Below are 18,495 nucleotides of genomic sequence, written 5' to 3'. Positions count from 1 at the left end.
ATATCCTTAGACTTTTTGGAAACACCAGTCTTTTTAGGGTTTCGACCACGAGACCAATCCGCATGTTCTGGTCCATAGCAATAGTCGAAGAAAAGCTCCTCACCTTCTTCGATAGCCTTCTCCGCGTATATACCGATCCTCTGGTCTCCTCGCACAATCATCAACTGCACACAAAACCATAAACTCTCGTGTCATAATAATTGAGTTTGTCCTTGGAATGTTTTGGAGATATATGATTCTATATAAGGACCAATCCGCAACTAAGTAAATTTGATACATGATTTAGAGAAACCAACATAAGTATTGGAATGTTAGTATATGTTCAAGATAAAGTACAATGAATTGGTACCTTGGCGTAGCAGTTAGGTTTTGCTGAGTGATTGAGAAATTTAAACTTGTTACCTTTACGGCGAGCATCGATTTCGAGCTGTAAAATGTTACTTTGATGAGAATAAATGTGTAACTCGCGAATAGTAAACATTCAAGGTAAAACGATCAGAGACTAAAGTTAATTACCTGATCATTCAAGGTAAAGAGGTAGGACGAACCAGTCCGATCTTCTAGTCTCCCACGCTCATTTGCTTCATCATGAGTGATAAGTTCGCCCGTATATTCTCCGAGAAACTCATTCTTTTTAAGTGAGTGCTGACAAATCAAACCAAATCACACAATTAATGGTATGAAACACTAAAAACAAACAAAGAAAAGAGTTATCAATGCACCAATAACTATTAAACTTTGGCTTTGCTTACCCGTGTAAATGCACCCCATCCTTGAACATCAGACCTTGCAAGGAGAATCTAGTGAATAAGAAAAGAAATGACAATTAAATGTAATTCATATAATCAGAAATGACAAACTTATTAAATTGTTTGATAAGAACGTCCGCAACCGATAATCGGTGGAGGCCATAGTATTCAAGCTTGGTTTGCTACAAGCTCCTATTAAGTATGCTGTCTGTAATAATTTTTAAGCAAAGCTCTGCTCTAGCTATGTAAAACATTTATTTCTTTTGAATATAATTTAACATTTATTCAAAAAAAAAGTAATTCATATTATCAGTTTAAAATTTCGGTACGTATTTGACGTTGATGGTTTACCTTCTTGTTTCTGCTAAGAAGGAATTGCATGTTCTTGCATTGCATTTGCTCTAATGTCTCATCTCCACAGCTATATTATAAAGTAAAAAATAAAATTTAGACTTTAGGTTCGACCTTTAATCATCAAATTTTGTAAAGAAATATCGAAGTGAAAGTGTTACCCAAACGAACAATTCCGACAAAGATCTGGATCACATTCACGACTAGCAGCGAAGCAAGGACATTGTCGGTTTACGCATTGACCGATTGCACAACGACATCCTCCAAAACGATTGTTACAATCCTTCGGGCACCTGAATAAAAAATATTGTATTGAGTTTATCAATCAGAGTTTTCTGAAAATTCAACATCAGATAGACTAGTCCGAATTATTTAAATCTTATGGAGAATTCTAGTTTAACATTATTAGGCCTCAAGAACGTTTTAAACTTTACGAGTAAAAAAAGAATGACATACCCGCAATATTTTTCGCAACAATTTTCATTAGTTAAACAAATGCATTGATCTCCACATGTTGACTCGCAACTGCATGGTGTGTACTGCTTATATAACTTAGCTTCTCCATTGGCTGTTTTTTTCAAAGCAGGTGGACAACGAGCATATTTTCGTTGTCTGACCTTTTTGCGGACAAACCTAGTACTTCTTCGAGATACTTTTTTGTTAACCTGTAATGAAACCATATATATATATATATATATATATATATATGAAACTTGAATAAAGTGTTTCTAACATCCATGTCATGAGGATTACGACAATATAGTTTATTTTACCTGCTTGTTTTTTTTTGTAGGTCTGTAATGATCTAGTAACATAGTAGATTGATCTTGTTCACTCATGTATTTGTAAACCTCTTGGCACGTTTTATACCCCCGAAGTAAGTTAAATGCAATAAGACAACTGCGGAAAAGCATGATCATCAAGGGATACATACACGTTATAAGTATATATATACCACGATACATGAAACACCATTTTTAAAATGTTTTTACCTGTTTCTCCCAAAGACTTCAACTCCTTTCAAGTAAAGATCCTTCTCCTCAGACGTCCACATAGTCATCTCTGTAATATCTGTTGTTACTTCATAAGTATCATTCACTTCAGCATCTTCATTTACTGTGTTGTTATATGAGACCATATTCTTCCCTCTCTCGTTTGATGTAGAATTATCATTATCCACCACATGATCATTAGCTTCTACCTATTATATATGTTAAACCATTAATAAACATAGTTAAGAAATAAAAAAAGTACTAAGATCAGAGAGAGAGATCAGAGAGAGACCATGAGGTAACAATGCTCATAGCATTGTCCATTATCATCTTCATTCTCGGACAAATTAGATATACCTTGTCCCTGACAAGCCAAAGCAATCTAATTGAGTTAATAACAACTTAAGCTTAATTATAAGGCTTATTATGCAACTTAAAGTTTGATTATAAATAAATTCAAGCTTACAGATTTAATCCCAGGCTGATACTTCTCATGCATATGACAATCAAATATCTGTAAAATGAATTAATAAAAATATAATAAAAGTATGTATCTATAATCTTCTCTTTTCTTTTTTCTGTGACAAAAAAAAAAGAAGAAGGAAAGAGTCAAAGTTACCAAGCAACGACGGCAGAAACGCCTATAAGCAGCATCCTGAAAAGTAATAACAATTCCTTTGGAAAGCAAATCAGAAGTCTCTTCAACATTTCCATCATTCTTAAGCTTGAGCTCATTGTATCTTTCCTACATTATTTAGTTTTGAAAAGAGAGCAACCAATAAAAAAGCAGGAAAACTATTTATCGATGTATATATGAAGATTCGATTTGGTTATTACCGATATATCGGAAACTTCCACTTCAAGAAACTTGGCGAGAGCACTCAGCACGTCCTGATCATCGAAACCATATTGCTGCCCAATCGTCCTGAAAATTTCTTGAACAGTTTACTAGATATGGACGGACTACACTTGAGTGCATATATGAGTTTATAATCAAGAACAGATGTAATGCAAAAACTAACCATATGAACAGGTCTACATCCTCGGAAAATATGAATATTTCTTTCTTGGTTTCTTCCTCATCATCTTCTGCTTCATGTTCTTCGTCTTCCTCGCTGCTCAATTCTACTGCCTCACCATCCACGTAGTAGAATTGTCTCTTACCAAACACAGAATCATTCTCAGCCATCAGCTGGCTACTGCAGTGTTACGTTAAAGACATGCATATATTTATACAATATGAGTGATAAATATAGTATATGATGGATCTTTAGTAGGAAACAAAAACAAACATGCCTATTCGTGAAGACCCATGTTACGGATCGTGGTAGCTGCTCAATAACTGGAAGCTTGACACTGTGTAATGTAATATCTTCATCAAGAACATAACGCTCGTCATATTTGCAATCATAATTCCAATAGCCACTGAAATGATGAAGTGGTTCTAGCATTCTCGAAAGAAGCAGATTGTTATCTCTTCCTCCATTATTATTCTCTGCTTCGGACCGTTTTGAGGCAAGGTTTTGATGGTGGAAAGCATGAGCATTCACACTCCGTTTGCATATCAGCTCGAATGAATCCTGTTAATCAATTAATAGGTAAGTGATTTTTCAAAATTACAGAAACTTTTGATTCTGAATGTTTGACAAATATATATGCATCAATCTTGGCTTCTTATATATACAGACCCTAACCCCAAAAAAATGTGAAGTCCTACGCAATTTTCTACAAAATATGTTTTATTTATTTAAAGGTTTTAATGTTTTTTTTTTTTTTAAGAAAGAAAAAAATACATATATGTTCATGATTTATGTGAACATCTCTTTGCAATCCTATAATTATCAGATTAAGTCTCTCATCTCCTTAATTTCACCCCAGAAAAAAAGAGAGAACATAGTAGATATTGAAGCAACAAAAAGTCTCTTACATTGATATGCATAAATCTCTTCTTTTCGATTTGCTCTCTGATCTGATTTATCTCGGGTGGCAAATCCTCATCACCACCTTCATGGCTTTCCTAGATTAAATCAACAATAAAACTTTTTTAAAGCAGTATGAAACCACGAAAATTATGTAAAACAAAAAGAAACGATCGAGAAGCAGTAGGACTTATACACCCCACACATCAAATGTAAATAACAAAAATTCTGCTGGTTCTCACTACTCAGAAAAATTTTATGGATCATGGGAAGAATAACATAAATCTTAAATGTTATAGAACTTATCATGATTTCACAACCTAGTCAATAACGATGTAGTCAATAGTACTCACCTTCTCCATTAACCTCCTCGCCTCTTGTTGTTTTCTCGTCTTCTCCGTTGTTGTTGCAAAGGATTATGTATATGGAGGCTTTCAATTAAATAAGGAGTCCACAAAAAAAAATGGAAAGAAAAAAGGGAAAATCTATAATCTAGAAGAAACGTATGCGTATATGGAACCTCATGCTTTAAAAGGAAGAAAATATGAAAATATGAGGAACATTTTAATTTTGAAACATATACTATATATACCTGTGGATGTTGGCTTGCCTATTAAATAACGTTTTGACATCTCAAGTTTGAATTCAAATACTTTATCTTAAAAAGAAAAAAAAACTCATAATTATGTGATAAATTGGTTTAATTAAACTACCATTGAAAAATTGTTGATACATATATTAAAATGTCGGAATGTCTGGTAAATTAATTACTTATATTGTGTATTCATAGTATGATTTTTGTTGTTGTTTACGCAGAAGAAAAAAACTGTAAATCGTTGAAAACATTATGGATAAATATATACGTTATATATATATATATATGTGTATAATTAAACGTAAATTTTATGATTCTGATATTTTTACTACTTATAATCAACGTTAATTTAATTTTCCAGTTTTTCTTTTAAAAGGACTATAAACGTGTTATACATGTAGAAAAAATACATTTAAATTTATGTCCTATGGTTATTTTTGGATGAAGTGTTTTTTTTTTTCTATTCTACATTCCCTTATTTTTCTGACATATACATCGCTAGAAAGAAAATTTTAAAATTAAATGAAAAAGTCTCAAAAATATTAATAATTGAGTTTTGAGTTTGATATCTCAAATCCCTTACACATTATTATCATTACACATATCAACAACAACAAACGATACACAGCCTTTTCTCGACCTCCTGATGGTCAAAATTAACATATTGACAAAAAACAAAAACCCTTTGAAGATCTTAACCAAACCAATTCCAACACAGATGTAATACATCCACCAGTTTACAAAATCGAGACCTCCCAAACGAATCAGAAGGTTTCGTTTAACCTCTGCAACGACCACCAAACTTTCAACCTCATCTCTTAGCCTCCACCACCACATTGTACCAAAAGTCACCGCCACGACGGCTCTCTCCGACCATCTCTCATCCTCCACGTAAACCCCGAAAACAGTGTCGTCAACCACCGGCTTAACCACGACTCTGAACCACATCAGCATCACTTCGTGTAGGCCCAAAAAGAACATAACCCTAACCAAAACCCACCTTTCTTGAGAAGCAAGAGAAAAGCTTGTGTCTGTATTTATAGACATGGTCGTGCTCATGGTTGCTTCTATTCCAAAGGCAACACAAGCTTGGACGATGAAGAGAACGATCCAGCAAATGTATAGATGGGCATGGAGAACAGAGCACTCTGGTTTTCCGGAGAGATTGTGGATTAAAGTGGAGACGATGATAAGAGATAAGATTGTGTATAAGACTCCGACATCGACCTGGTGAAGAAGGGAGAATACGCCGGAGACGGTGACTGGAGCTGAGAAAGAGGAGAGAGAGAGACGTGAAAGGAAGAGGAAAGAGAGAGGGACGAGGAGACTAAGAAGGCTAATAGAGATCATTTGAAATGGTCGAAGCAGTGAGCAGCTGCTTCTCTGGTTCTTCTGTGTTTCTTCATGTTCCATCTTAATCCGCCAAGAAGTAGTAGAAGAAGAAGAAACAAATGGGAAGAGACTGTTGCTTGAATGAGAAGAAACAGAGGGTGTAAGAAAGATCTATATAAAGCTTTAGGAAAGTGTGTTTGGCAGCCACGTCTATGGTCGTCTAACTACAAAATGTCCTCTTTTCTTATTCCTTTATATTTTAAATCTATGCATATAACTAATTCTCTTTTATTTGTTTATCGATGAACGCAGCTAAACTGAACGCAGCTAAACTGAACGATTCTTGTAATGAAGATAACGTTAATATTTAAGTTAAAATTGTATTTGATAGTAATGGTTACTACAAGTTGCTAATAAATTATATCCAAAATAGTTTCTTTGACCACAAATGCATCCGACGGACCCAACATATCTTAGTGTTCGACCATTAACATGGTGGATAAAGCTCCTCCCATATCTTTTTTTTTGACAAACTTAAGCTTTCATTTAATCAAATCAAAGCAAGTACAAGAGGTGATTCAAAGATCTCAAAGTTTAAAAGGTTAACAAGGTTACAAAGATGGGAAGACCCAAAAAGCATAGAAGAGTAGATACGATACATCGATTAGATCTTACATTAAACATTTCCTGATTTCTTTTTTGAAAGAAAAGGATGATTAAAAAATCCCAAGATCTTGAATGACAGGTAATAACTCAATAGAAAAGTTAGTTATAAATCCTAGTGTTAAAGCTTTGACAAACTCAGGATTAAGACTAGTGGAGTTGTAACTTTCAGATTGAAAACGAAAGTCAAAAATAAAAATTGCATTAGTTGGTACTCACCTTCTAATTCATTACCGATCTAAAAAGCTTTACGGTGCAATGACAACAAAACAAACGGTGGAAAGAGGCGGTAACTTTTTCTTTTGTTTTTCACATCCTAATTTTACCACTAAAAGAGTCATCAATAGCCTTATTATGAAGCGACTACAAAGCTTGGTGTGACCACCAGATTCAGTAAAATAGGCTAATGATTCGATTTAGAGTGGATAAAATCATTGCTAAGCTTAGAAGATCACTGTCGTTCAATCAAACAGCAGAGCAAGAAACTTTACTTTGTTCTTTCATGTATGTATCAACTACTGATTTTGATCCCAGACAAATCTGATTTTCCTTCTAGAATAGAAACATATTTCATGGAAAATCTGAGTTCATAAAACCCCCAAAAAGAAAAAAGAGCAAGCGCTAAGCTGAACCACTACCTTCAGGCGATTAAGCAGCTGCAAGTGGCTGGAGAGCTTTAAGAGGATTCATGATAACACCATCGATAAGTCCATACTCTTTTGCTTCCTTAGCACTCATGAAGAAATCACGGTCTGTGTCCTGGTTTATCTTCTCCAGGCTTTGACCAGTGTGATACGCGAGATATCCGTTTAGGTTCGCCTTGTGATGCAGCATCTCATTTGCCTGGTCTCAGAGCATGTTAACTTGGATGGTTAGATTTAAAAAATGAATCAAAATCTAGTCTCTGTAACAACTTAAGACGATGTGACTGGGATGCACTCGTAAAGGCAAGGATGAATGACCTGAATGTCGATGTCGGTTTGGCCACCTTGAGCTCCACCAAGCGGCTGATGGATCATTATCCTTGAGTTTGGTAGACTGTATCTTTTCCCTGCAGTTTCAACGATTGAAGTTAAGCTCACATCAAGACATTACCTAAAAGACTGCACTATGAACCAAAGGGATTAAGAGACTACCTTTGGTTCCAGCACTCAGCAGAAAAGCTCCCATACTGTTCATAAAAAACCAACACAGATGAAAGGAGGGCATTAGAATCCATATAACTCCACATTTACCAAGGACCATAAGAAAACCAAGAGATAATGAGAATTAAAGGATGGTGAAAGTTTCACCTAGCAGCTAGACCGACACAAACAGTGGAGACATCAGGCCGGATATGCCTCATAGTATCGAAGATAGCCATTCCTGAGGAAAGTGAGAACAATGAAAACCGGAAAAAGAGATGAAACACTTAATAAGATCACAGGGAAAAAAAGTAAGCTGATAAAAGTTGTAATTACCAGCTGTAACTGATCCACCAGGAGAATTAACATACATGACAATATCCTGTTCAACAATAAGCACTATCAGAATCCTAAAGCAAAAACATCTGAATAAAGTAACAAGACATGAAATTGAATTCTACTACAATATCGAACCTTAGTAGGATCAACAGCATCAAGGTACAGAAGCTGAGCTACAATAATGTTTGCCATATCATCATCCACAGCACCACCACAGCGAATAATCCTCTAAACGATCAAAACAAAAGAAACCATTCATTGACAAGAAAGCTAAGCTGGAAACTTTAAATAACAAATCAAGAGGAGAGAGTTTTATCAGTTTTACATATTGGAAGAGCTGACTAATGATACTCTGGAAACGCTCTTGCACCATAGGAGGTGGTCCTTGTCCTTGAGCATACACAGGAAAATACGGTGACGAAGGAACTTGTAAATCATCTCTGCAAAGTAAACATAGTTCCATCCATCAAAAAGAGAGTTTCAAAATCACGGTTTAAAGAACATCGTCAAACTCACCTCATGGACCAAACTCCTTGAGGAGAGGGAGTCTCCGGTGTCCAGAGATTACCGGAATATACAGCTTTCGGAGTTGAATTCTTCCTATCGCTAACTAACTTCTTCGTCTTCCTACAAACAAAACTCGTTCAGTTCCCTTAAAATTAACCTAAAGAAGATTCCGAGAGAAAAAAGTGAGAGAAACCTTGAACGAAGGGGCTCGAAAGGGAGAGAAAGCTTGGGAGAATCGAAAGAGGAGCCATTGGGACTAGCGGAGACGAATCCAGCTGTAAATCTGAGAGAAGAAGCCGATGTAGAGACGCAAGCATGAGCCATTTCTTTTTTTGTTATCGATTTGAGGGGGATGCAATTTGAAAACCCTAACTCCGTTCACCGGCGAGGAACCTTCCGGCTCTTCTCTTATCCTTCTGCAAATTTGGGGATTTCTTTTTTGCTTCTTCGAAGTGTGACTAAACTGACTAATTGGTGCTGATGATATCTGAGTAGGTGTTATCGGGTCGGGTTTAGTTCAGGATGGGGCGGGTCAATTTTAGGTCCGATAATATTACACGCTAACGCCTTTCTGTACTTACAAAACGCGATTGTTACGTTTTTGTTTGTTAAACAAGATTATGTGTTAATGGGCTTTGTGGAGACCATTACTGGCCCATAAAGCTTCCTAATTGTTTTTTTAGTTTAGACGGTTTTCGAGTCCAGTGATTAGCCAGTAAAATCATGAGTTGGAATTATTTGGACTCCACCATAATGTAATCTTCTGTGTTGCAAATTAACTTGTCTATCTCTGAAATATATTTTTACTAACAAGATGATAAGATGGTGGATTATTAGATTGTAGACTTTGGAGCATTGTATATCTTTGATATTTATAGTTAAGAGTTACATGTAGATCATCTGAGAAATAGACATTGCTACAAAGCTTCTTAAGAAAAGCATCAACATTAGCCATCGGCGACTCAAGCTCCGGCGAGTCAGTAAAAGCGTCCGAGCAAGTCACCATATCTGCGATCGCAGCACTCACCACAATCTCTAGCCGTCCAAATTCTCCATCATCGACGGCTACGGAAGTATCTTTAAGATCATCGAGGAGCGACTCGTAGTTGTCGAATGTCGACACACAAGTCCAAGACATCCGCCACGTCACGCGGCGTTGACAGGTCAGCGATGAGACGCTTGGCTAAGTCTAGCGTGGTGTTAGCTTTCTCGTAGTAGAGCGCACTCATCTCCATCCCAAGGACGTCGATGGGTTTTGGCTCGAATTTGCGGAAGTCACGTAGGAGTGGGAGGATTGAGACGACGCATTCGGCGGCGTAGTCGGTGCCGGATCAGATGGAGTCAATGGAGGGTGGCACGTGGAGGGAGGAGATGTTGAGGTTAGAGAGATCCGGGAGGTTTTTAAAGGCGTTTTTGAAGTCCGTTAGGTCTAAAATGCTCCAATGCGTCGTGAAAGCAGAGTAATCGGTCTCAGTGGCTTCGTCTACGCCGCCGTCCTTTGTGGTGGCTACGGTAGAAGAAGGAGAAGCGGAGGGGACATCAGAGGAGAAGATACGAGCTGAGGAGGAAGGAAATGAGAGGAGAGAAAACAAAGCAAGAGAGAAACAGAGCAATGGTGGTGACTTCTTCATCTTCTAGTATGAAGAATGAAGATTTTAGATATATATATTTTGTTTTTGTTTATAAACACTAATTTTTGTTATTTAATTTATAGAAAATTTTCAGTTTTTATTGTAACACCGAACTAGCTCATGGATGGTTTGCGTTGCCACTTAATGTTGTTACTTGTTAAAATATTTCATCATTATGGATGGTAATTAAAATAACTATATATAGATCATTCATATTTTATTAGAGATGGTTCATTGAGTCAAAAGTATGATTATTTTGGAATCTTGCTATATTAGTTTCGACTTCTTCATTCAAGTATGATTATTTTGGAATCTTATTTTATATATGGCCGCTAAAAAACAGAGAATACAATAGCTTTTTTTATTCTGCTTATGACGATCGATTATATTATATATCCAATATCAATCCATATCTCCAAGTCTGGATGTGATTAGCTAATAACCACTATCTTCTTTCGCACGTGACAAATCTTTTTAGGGTTATCCATGATAACAACTTTCCTATAATTTCCAAGTTTGGATGTGATTAGCCACTATCTTCTTCGCGTGACAAATCTTTTAGCCTTTTAGAGTTATGGATGCATTCATGCATGCTAACTGTCCTATAATATTGGAATATCAAATTCCTTTGTAATATTGGAAAAGGAAGAAAGAATATCAATTAAAATTCAGAAAAATAATTTATCAAAACAAAATAAAATAAAAGAAACTATAAGGGTGGAAATGACGTTGCCATATATGTATATATATACTAGATAAAGTTACAAGGGTTTCAAAACTTCGATTGTATTGTGGATTCCTTAGAGGTGACGACAACTACGATCAAAGTTAGGTTTCTTGGAGATCGATTTACTATGGCAGATCCCAGGGACCTCAAGTTCTTTCCATCAGACATGACGTTGGCGGACCATTATCTACGCAGGAGAATAGATACAGACAAGGAAGGTTTTATAAAAGACATCAAACTTTACGAAGACCATCCATGGCTTCTTCCGCACGTCAACAACAATCTGTTCAATGAGAAGGAGTTTTTCTACAATGTAAAGAGGACACTCAAAGCTCGTAAAACACCTAATCGTAAGGTGCTGGGGCGAGGAGGCATCACCATAGGGACTTGGAAGAGCAACGGCAGCAAGGAGGACATCGTCGACCGTAACAAGGTTGTGATCGGACACAAAACAGAACTCTCGTACTACAAACATGGAGACCTCACCGCCACCGGTTGGTGTATGACAGAGTATTGGCTAGCGAGTAAGAATATTGAGTTTCAAGAAACTGTCTTATGTTATATCCGTGGGAAGAAGAAGCAAGTCAAAAACGTGTCCTCGTACGCGAGTAGTAATAGGGTTTCCGCACCTCGTGAAGACATGATTACTATGGTAGATCCTAGCCATCTCAAGTTCTTTCCAACGGACTTGAAGCTGGTGGAGCATTATCTATGCAACAGATTAATCACGGGCAAAGACGGCTTCATTACAGATATAAAACTTTACGAAGACGAACCATGGCGTCTTCCGCACGTCAAAAACGATCAGTTCATTGATAGGGGCTGGTTCTACTTTTGTTGAGAGAACATGCGAATCTGGTAACAAAATTATACGTACGGTATCCGGACGAGGAGGCAGCGGAGGCGGGACTTGGAATAAGTCAGGCTTGAAGACGGCTATCTTGGACGCTAACGATGTTGTGATCGGATATAAACAGGAATACTCGTACTACAGACATGTAAGAGGACAGCCAAAGAAAAAGGGAGAGGCCACCGGTTGGTGTATGACGGAGTATTGGCTAGGGAGTGATGAGAACGCTGCTGAAGTTGTCTTGTGTAATATCCGTGTGAAGAAAGACGTGGATGACCAATTTCAGTTACAGACTACTGAGACCAATAACAACATCGTTGAACATCCACCACTAGACAACAATACGGTCTCAAACGCTCTTGTCACCGGAGATGGAGGAGAGGGGTATGATACGGAGACTGGACAACAAACCATGGACGCTGATGATTATAATTTCATGTTTGATACTGAGCTCCTTGACTTCATTGATCAACAACAACCACTGATGCTTCCTCAAGACTCAATCCCTCCTCTTGGAGGTCAAGATTTAAGATCCACAAAGGACCAAATGGAGGAATATGCGAAAGAGCTGGAAAATATACTGGATAAAGACGAAGAAGATGATGATGATGATATGGTTAAACAACAACAACAGTATCCACATATTCCTCTTCCTATGGAAAGCGTCACTCAACAACGAGAACAAGAGAGGATGATTGATAGCACTTTTGGTTTCATTGATCAACAACAACCACTGATGCTTCCTCAAGGCTCTCCTCTTGGAGGTCAAGATTTAAGATCTACAGTGGATCAACACATGGACGAATATGCGAAAGAGCTGGAAAATATACTGGATAAAGACGAAGATGATGAGTATGATAGGGTCACACAACAACAACAACATCCACATATTCCTCTTCCTCTTCAAGTTCAAGATTCAGGGAACCCGCTGGTAATCACGGAAGATGAATGTGTTGGCCGCCAAGATATCTTAAACCTTGATCAACACATGGAGGACTATGCGGAAGAGCTGGAAAATCTATTGGATAAAGACGAAGAAGAAGAAGATGTTGATAGTGCCAGTCAACAACAACACCCACATATTCCTCTCCCTCCTCAAGTTCAAGATTCAGGGAATCCGCTGGTAATCATGGAAGATGAATGTGTTGACCAAGATATAATGTTTAACCTGGAAAGCGTCACTCAACAACAAGAACAAGAGAAGATCGTTGATACTTTAGGTGAGATGGATTGCGCAAGATATGAGATGCAGGGCTACCTCTACTTTCAAGATTCATATTTAGCAGGAATTCAAGAGATGTCTCCATGGGACAACATGCTGACCAACACCAATCCTTTTGGGCTAGTATTCAATACTCATGGATACGAGATGCAAGAGCCACCTGTCACGAATGGAGTCAATAAAAAATCGTTGGGCTGTGTTGCAAATTGTGCAATGCAAGAGCAGAGGAGAAAAAGAAGAAAGCAATGTTGAGTACTCATTAGTTATCGTAGGTTTTTGTTTTTTTAAAGCGTGGTGTTGGTGACGATAAGCTTAGTGTATTTTTTGGGATAGTTGGTCTCCACATTGGAGATCTTTTTAACTCGTTAATGTCAGTTTGCATTTTTGCATACGTATTTACAAACGAGAGATGATCGACTAACGAAGAAAAAAAGAATGAGAGAGTAAATTTATCCGAAGACTAGGGTCTTAATTACAACAAGTGAGTGAACGTTACACAAAGAGAAGATTTTATCTGTTACAAAGTCAAATACGTCGTTCAACATCTTAGTCGGTTGAAGAAAAGAGACTAATCTCGTCAAAGTCGAAATCCATTCATTACAAACTTTAGAACGAAAAAGAAAATACAAATAACAACAACAAAAATAACAAAACAAGAATAAATAAGTACACATTATCTAGTTTTGGCTCATAAACCAAACATATATCAATCATCAAAACGTATATATATCGCAATTAGAAGCAGTCATGTGAAGCTGAACTAGCGAAGCATAAACCCCACCGTCGATTTTGATCAACGTCTCGTGGGTACCTTTCTCAGCGATCACACCGTTCTTAACGACGGCGATGACGTCAGCGTTTTTAATTGTCGNTATTCAATACTCATGGATACGAGATGCAAGAGCCACCTGTCACGAATGGAGTCAATAAAAAATCGTTGGGCTGTGTTGCAAATTGTGCAATGCAAGAGCAGAGGAGAAAAAGAAGAAAGCAATGTTGAGTACTCATTAGTTATCGTAGGTTTTTGTTTTTTTAAAGCGTGGTGTTGGTGACGATAAGCTTAGTGTATTTTTTGGGATAGTTGGTCTCCACATTGGAGATCTTTTTAACTCGTTAATGTCAGTTTGCATTTTTGCATACGTATTTACAAACGAGAGATGATCGACTAACGAAGAAAAAAAGAATGAGAGAGTAAATTTATCCGAAGACTAGGGTCTTAATTACAACAAGTGAGTGAACGTTACACAAAGAGAAGATTTTATCTGTTACAAAGTCAAATACGTCGTTCAACATCTTAGTCGGTTGAAGAAAAGAGACTAATCTCGTCAAAGTCGAAATCCATTCATTACAAACTTTAGAACGAAAAAGAAAATACAAATAACAACAACAAAAATAACAAAACAAGAATAAATAAGTACACATTATCTAGTTTTGGCTCATAAACCAAACATATATCAATCATCAAAACGTATATATATCGCAATTAGAAGCAGTCATGTGAAGCTGAACTAGCGAAGCATAAACCCCACCGTCGATTTTGATCAACGTCTCGTGGGTACCTTTCTCAGCGATCACACCGTTCTTAACGACGGCGATGACGTCAGCGTTTTTAATTGTCGATAACCGGTGAGCCACCACGACCGTGGTTCGGTTCACCATCACTCGGTCTAGCGCATCTTGAACCACTCGCTCTGATTCCGCATCAAGAGCGCTCGTTGCTTCGTCCAAAAGCAATATCTTTGGCTCTTTCACGATGGCGCGTGCTATAGCCACCCGCTGTTTCTGTCCTCCTGATAACTGAATCCCTCTCTCTCCCACTACTGTGTCATAACCCTAAAAAATTGTATTGCTTGCGCTGTAAGTAAATTTCGAAAAAAGCAGAGTTCTTATATATATAGATCTGTTTTTTGTTCCCCTTACCTGTTGTAAGCTAGAGATGAATTTGTGTGCATTGGCGAGTTCTGCAGCGGCTATGATCTCAGACTCGGTTGCAGCATCTTCGCTTCCCTTGCCATAAGCAATGTTGGCTCTAATCGTGTCGTTGAACAAGACAGGTTCTTGTCCCACAAGTCCCATTTGTTGTCTCAACCATTTCAGTTGCAGCTTCTTGAGCTCAACTCCGTCTAGGGTTATATGACCGGAATCCGGATCGTAAAATCTTTGCAAGAGCGAGATCACCGTAGATTTCCCCGATCCGCTTTCTCCTACCAAAGCAACCGTCTGAAAGAAAAACAAAAAGAGACAGCGGATGAGTGTGAACCTTATAAATTCCTAAGAGATAGTTAGGGTTTTGTCCAAAAAAATTGTTTTACCTTTCCTGCACGAATGGTTAAGCAAAGATCGCTAAAGATTTGAATGTCTGCTCTTGCTGGATACGTGAAGCTTAAGTGACTAAGCTCAATATCTCCCTTAATATTCCCCAACACTGTCCCTGACTCATCGCTCGAGTCTATCTTTGATTTCCTATCGATGATTGCAAAGATCGAAGCAGCTGCAACCTTGGCTTTGCTAGAATCTGGAGCGAGAGAACTCGACTGAGAGATCCCAACAGCTGCCATAGATAAACCAAAGAACACCTGCAAGGTCCAGCTCAAGATACAATCCATTCTTCTTCATTACTAGATCACAAAGATTTTCAAACATATTTAAGCAATGATTAGGAAAACACATTACCTGGAAAACATCATTGAAAGTAGTCTTGCCGTCTTCAACCAGTTTAGCCCCCGCGTAGAAGCTTGTCGCATAGACACAAAACAGAAGGAAGAAGGAAAATCCAGTCCCTAATCCGCTGATGAAACCTTGTTTTATTCCGTCTTTGATTGGACCTTCGCATTGCTTCTTGTACATCTGCATCACTTTCTCCTCTGCGCAGAAGGACGCAACTGTTCTTATACTCCCCACCGCATCATTCGCTAGCTGACTGGCCTCCTCGTACTGTGACTGCAAAGTTATTCAAAAGCAGAGTAAGTTTCTTGATCCACAAGGAAAAAAAAACAGATGACTTTAGAAAACCGAAATCAACCAAAAACAGAGGACTTTTAGAAAACCGAAATCAACCAAACAGAGGAGTTTTACAGAACTGAACCCATTGATGTACAAACCTTTGCGTCCGCGCTGAATCCTTTCATGAACTTGACTTGAACGAAACCATTTATACCAATAAGAGGAAGCATCACCAAGATTATAAGCGCCAATTCCCAACTCGCAGTGAAAGCAATAATTAATCCAGCCGCAGCAGATGCAGCGTTTTGAACCGCTAGAGCCAATGCATCTCCAACTAGAGCCCTAATTAAAGCTGCATCAGCTGATAGTCTTGCCCCCAGCTTACCACTTGAGTTCTGTGGCTCATCGAACCAGCTAACTTCCATGTGAACCGCTCTCTCAAAACACATTGATCGAATTCTCCGAATCAGTTTTCCTCCAGCTACTGCAAACAAATACATTTGAGTCGGTGAGACGATCAACGAAGTTACTCCAAGAGCTACAAAAGTGATCGCCCAGAATCTTGAATCTTTCTTTAATTCGTCAGCTGGTTTGAAGAACGCTTCGATGACTTTTGAAATCAGAATCCCAAAAACCGGGAAAATCGTGCCATTGATTGCTGCTGCTACGGTTCCTAGAATGAGAACCGGGATCTCAGGCTTGTTTAGAGCTGCTATTCTGGTGAGTGATACTTTTGGGAGTGGTTCTTTGCCAACTCGTTGGCTACTGCTACCAAGGTTATTTCCAACAGACAAGGTTGCACTACTAAAAACAGATTCCTCTACCGAAGATATGTCTGATGGTTTTGCATCTTGACCCTTGTTTATCTCTTGTAACCGAATGAGCTGCGAATAAGCTCCCTCAGCATCTTTTAACAACTCAGAATGCGAACCCTTTTCCACCATTCTGCCGCGGTGAATTACCGCAATCATATCCGCATTTCTGACCGTGCTTAACCTATGTGCGACAATTACCGTAGTCCGGTTAACCATAACTCTATCTAAAGCCTCTTGAACCACTCTTTCGGATTCTGCATCGAGGGCGCTTGTTGCTTCATCCAGAAGCAAAATCCGTGGATCTTTTAGAATAGCTCTCGCAATCGCTATCCTCTGTTTCTGTCCCCCTGAGAGCTGTGTCCCGTGCTCTCCTACCATTGTATCCAAACCCTGAGGTAACTTATCAATAAAATTTGCCGCATTGGCTAGCTCGGTCGCTGCTTTAATCTCTTGAAGCGTTGCATTTTCTTTCCCGTAGGCGATATTCTCCATGATGCTCGACGAAAACAGAACCGGTTCTTGGCTGACCAATCCGATTTTGCTTCTGATCCATTTCAACTGAAACTCCTTCAGATTAACTCCATCAATGAGCACTTCGCCAGCTTTCGGATCATAAAACCTCTCAATCAAACTAATCACCGTAGATTTGCCACTTCCACTTTCTCCTACTAATGCTGCTTTTGCACCGCTTGGGATAAACAGAGAGAATCCGTTGAATATATCCTCGTCAGGCCTCGCCGGGTAACTGAAATGCACATCTTTAAGTTCAATGTCTCCTCGGATATCTCCAAGAACCTTTCCATTCACGTCGTAAGCATCAATCAGAGGCTTTCTTTTGATCGTCTCAAACATCTTATGTGCTGCAGCTTGACCCGCGGCAAATGCGGTTACACATGGAGATGTTTGCCCAAGCGACCTAAACAAGACAAAAACAGAACGTGACCGTTAGGAATCTCACATATATAAGTGAAAAGACATTATATATATGGAAGTGATTGTCTAGACAGCTTACCTTGAACCCACAACCACAGTGATGATCACGTTGATCACATCGCCACCAGTATACCCTTTTTCGAGTATCATCTTCCCACCAAACCAAATAGCCAAAGCATAGGTGCTGAAATACACAAAGAACATTATTCCAAATCCTAAACCGGTTGAGAAACCTTGTTGAACGCTTGAATTATACGCCGATGTTATGAACTTCTTGTAACTGTTAATAGCTTGTTTCTCTCCCGTAAAAGAAGCAACCTTTAAACAACCACAAAACAAACAAAAAAAAGTTAAGCAACAAATCTCAGTAAATGATAGTTTTGTATCTTAGAAAGTTGAGTTTTACCGTCCGGATAGACCCTATTGTCTGTTCAACAACAGTTGCTGCTTTTGCATAAGCGGCTTGTGCCCGAGAAGAAGTTCGAGTGACTATAAGTGCCATGGCTGCACCAGCCATTGCATTAAGAGGAATTGAAGTTAACATAATCAATGTTAGTAACCATCCTTTGAGGAAAGCTAAAACAAATCCGCCCACGAAAGTAGAGATCAGCTGAATAAACTTCCCAACCTGCAAGATTCAAGAACAGTAACACACTTTTAAATGAATATACTCATTACAGCCTGAAACCACAATATCCAAGTTTCTCTAGTAGTTGTATATTAATCACCTTCTCACCCATGGCATCTTGTATAAGAACAGTATCTCCAGACATTCTACCAATAACCTCTCCTGTGTTTGTTTC

The 18,495-nt window shown here is 38.3% G+C and overlaps 6 protein-coding genes and 1 pseudogene across 13 annotated transcripts in view; 2 read left to right on the top strand and 5 right to left on the bottom strand.

Annotated features, from left to right (window-relative positions):
* LOC104738739 (histone-lysine N-methyltransferase MEDEA-like) overlaps positions 1-4,373 on the bottom strand; it is a 9,147-nt gene extending 4,774 nt beyond the window's left edge. Inside the window, exons 1-17 of the mRNA XM_010458939.2 lie at positions 4,365-4,373; positions 4,020-4,109; positions 3,389-3,672; positions 3,115-3,291; positions 2,930-3,017; positions 2,712-2,837; positions 2,559-2,606; positions 2,385-2,456; positions 2,218-2,301; positions 2,093-2,160; positions 1,874-2,000; positions 1,557-1,765; positions 1,262-1,393; positions 1,101-1,170; positions 753-800; positions 517-645; positions 350-427 (exon numbers count right to left, since the gene is read on the bottom strand). Coding sequence (XP_010457241.1) covers positions 350-427; positions 517-645; positions 753-800; positions 1,101-1,170; positions 1,262-1,393; positions 1,557-1,765; positions 1,874-2,000; positions 2,093-2,160; positions 2,218-2,301; positions 2,385-2,456; positions 2,559-2,606; positions 2,712-2,837; positions 2,930-3,017; positions 3,115-3,291; positions 3,389-3,672; positions 4,020-4,109; positions 4,365-4,373 — 1,839 coding nt within the window. The remainder of the gene's footprint in view (positions 1-349; positions 428-516; positions 646-752; positions 801-1,100; positions 1,171-1,261; positions 1,394-1,556; positions 1,766-1,873; positions 2,001-2,092; positions 2,161-2,217; positions 2,302-2,384; positions 2,457-2,558; positions 2,607-2,711; positions 2,838-2,929; positions 3,018-3,114; positions 3,292-3,388; positions 3,673-4,019; positions 4,110-4,364) is intronic.
* On the bottom strand, positions 5,125-6,056 carry LOC104738738. Its single transcript, XM_010458938.1, has one exon. It carries the CDS (start codon positions 6,017-6,019, stop codon positions 5,186-5,188), a length of 834 nt encoding a protein of 277 aa, XP_010457240.1. The 5' UTR covers positions 6,020-6,056; the 3' UTR covers positions 5,125-5,185.
* Positions 7,012-9,033, bottom strand: LOC104738737 (ATP-dependent Clp protease proteolytic subunit 5, chloroplastic). The gene is made up of 9 exons (XM_010458936.2): positions 8,765-9,033; positions 8,581-8,691; positions 8,390-8,504; positions 8,200-8,292; positions 8,062-8,107; positions 7,894-7,966; positions 7,738-7,772; positions 7,564-7,652; positions 7,012-7,444 (listed from the first exon to the last, which is right to left on the bottom strand). The coding sequence occupies exons 1-9, from the start codon at positions 8,893-8,895 to the stop codon at positions 7,250-7,252; spliced, it is 888 nt and encodes a 295-aa protein (XP_010457238.1). The 5' UTR covers positions 8,896-9,033; the 3' UTR covers positions 7,012-7,249.
* Positions 9,356-10,202, bottom strand: LOC104743118 (annotated as a pseudogene).
* LOC104743117 (NAC domain-containing protein 6-like) lies at positions 11,057-11,770 on the top strand. The gene has a single exon (XM_010464232.1). It carries the CDS (start codon positions 11,057-11,059, stop codon positions 11,768-11,770), a length of 714 nt encoding a protein of 237 aa, XP_010462534.1.
* Positions 11,973-13,253, top strand: LOC104743115. Its single transcript, XM_010464231.1, has 2 exons — positions 11,973-12,441; positions 12,544-13,253. The coding sequence occupies exons 1-2, from the start codon at positions 11,973-11,975 to the stop codon at positions 13,251-13,253; spliced, it is 1,179 nt and encodes a 392-aa protein (XP_010462533.1).
* Positions 13,581-18,495, bottom strand: part of LOC104738736 (ABC transporter B family member 11) — a 14,939-nt gene continuing 10,024 nt past the window's right edge. For 3 of the 8 annotated variants that reach the window (XM_010458935.2, XM_019236098.1, XM_019236097.1), the window contains one exon: positions 14,329-14,498. In XM_010458935.2, the coding sequence (XP_010457237.2) occupies positions 14,463-14,498 (36 nt within the window). In that variant the 3' untranslated portion in view covers positions 14,329-14,462. Of the gene's footprint in view, positions 13,873-14,328; positions 14,835-14,921; positions 15,222-15,313; positions 15,578-15,674; positions 15,942-16,102; positions 17,676-17,771; positions 18,011-18,098; positions 18,321-18,420; positions 18,490-18,495 lie in introns of those variants that run through there. The other 5 variants (XM_019236101.1, XM_019236102.1, XM_019236100.1 and 2 more) reach the window with 5 other exon arrangements.

This window comes from Camelina sativa, chromosome 14, assembly GCF_000633955.1.
Source record: "Camelina sativa cultivar DH55 chromosome 14, Cs, whole genome shotgun sequence".
In the NCBI taxonomy this organism is placed as follows: domain Eukaryota; kingdom Viridiplantae; phylum Streptophyta; class Magnoliopsida; order Brassicales; family Brassicaceae; genus Camelina; species Camelina sativa.
The sequence above is the reverse complement of the archived record's forward strand: the minus strand, read 5'-3'. Positions and strand labels throughout refer to the sequence as shown.

Coding starts and splice junctions, on each gene's coding strand:
- LOC104738738 (XM_010458938.1), bottom strand. CDS start 6,019: ATGGAACATGAAGAAACACAGAAGAACCAGAGAAGCAGCTGCTCACTG.
- LOC104738737 (XM_010458936.2), bottom strand. CDS start 8,895: ATGGCTCATGCTTGCGTCTCTACATCGGCTTCTTCTCTCAGATTTACA. Junction 7,773..7,893: donor TGTGTCGGTCTAGCTGCTAG/GTGAAACTTTCA, acceptor TTTTATGAACAG/TATGGGAGCTTTTCTGCTGA. Junction 7,445..7,563: donor AAACCGACATCGACATTCAG/GTCATTCATCCT, acceptor CTCTGAGACCAG/GCAAATGAGATGCTGCATCA.
- LOC104743117 (XM_010464232.1), top strand. CDS start 11,057: ATGGCAGATCCCAGGGACCTCAAGTTCTTTCCATCAGACATGACGTTG.
- LOC104743115 (XM_010464231.1), top strand. CDS start 11,973: ATGACGGAGTATTGGCTAGGGAGTGATGAGAACGCTGCTGAAGTTGTC. Junction 12,442..12,543: donor TATTCCTCTTCCTATGGAAA/GCGTCACTCAAC, acceptor CTCCTCTTGGAG/GTCAAGATTTAAGATCTACA.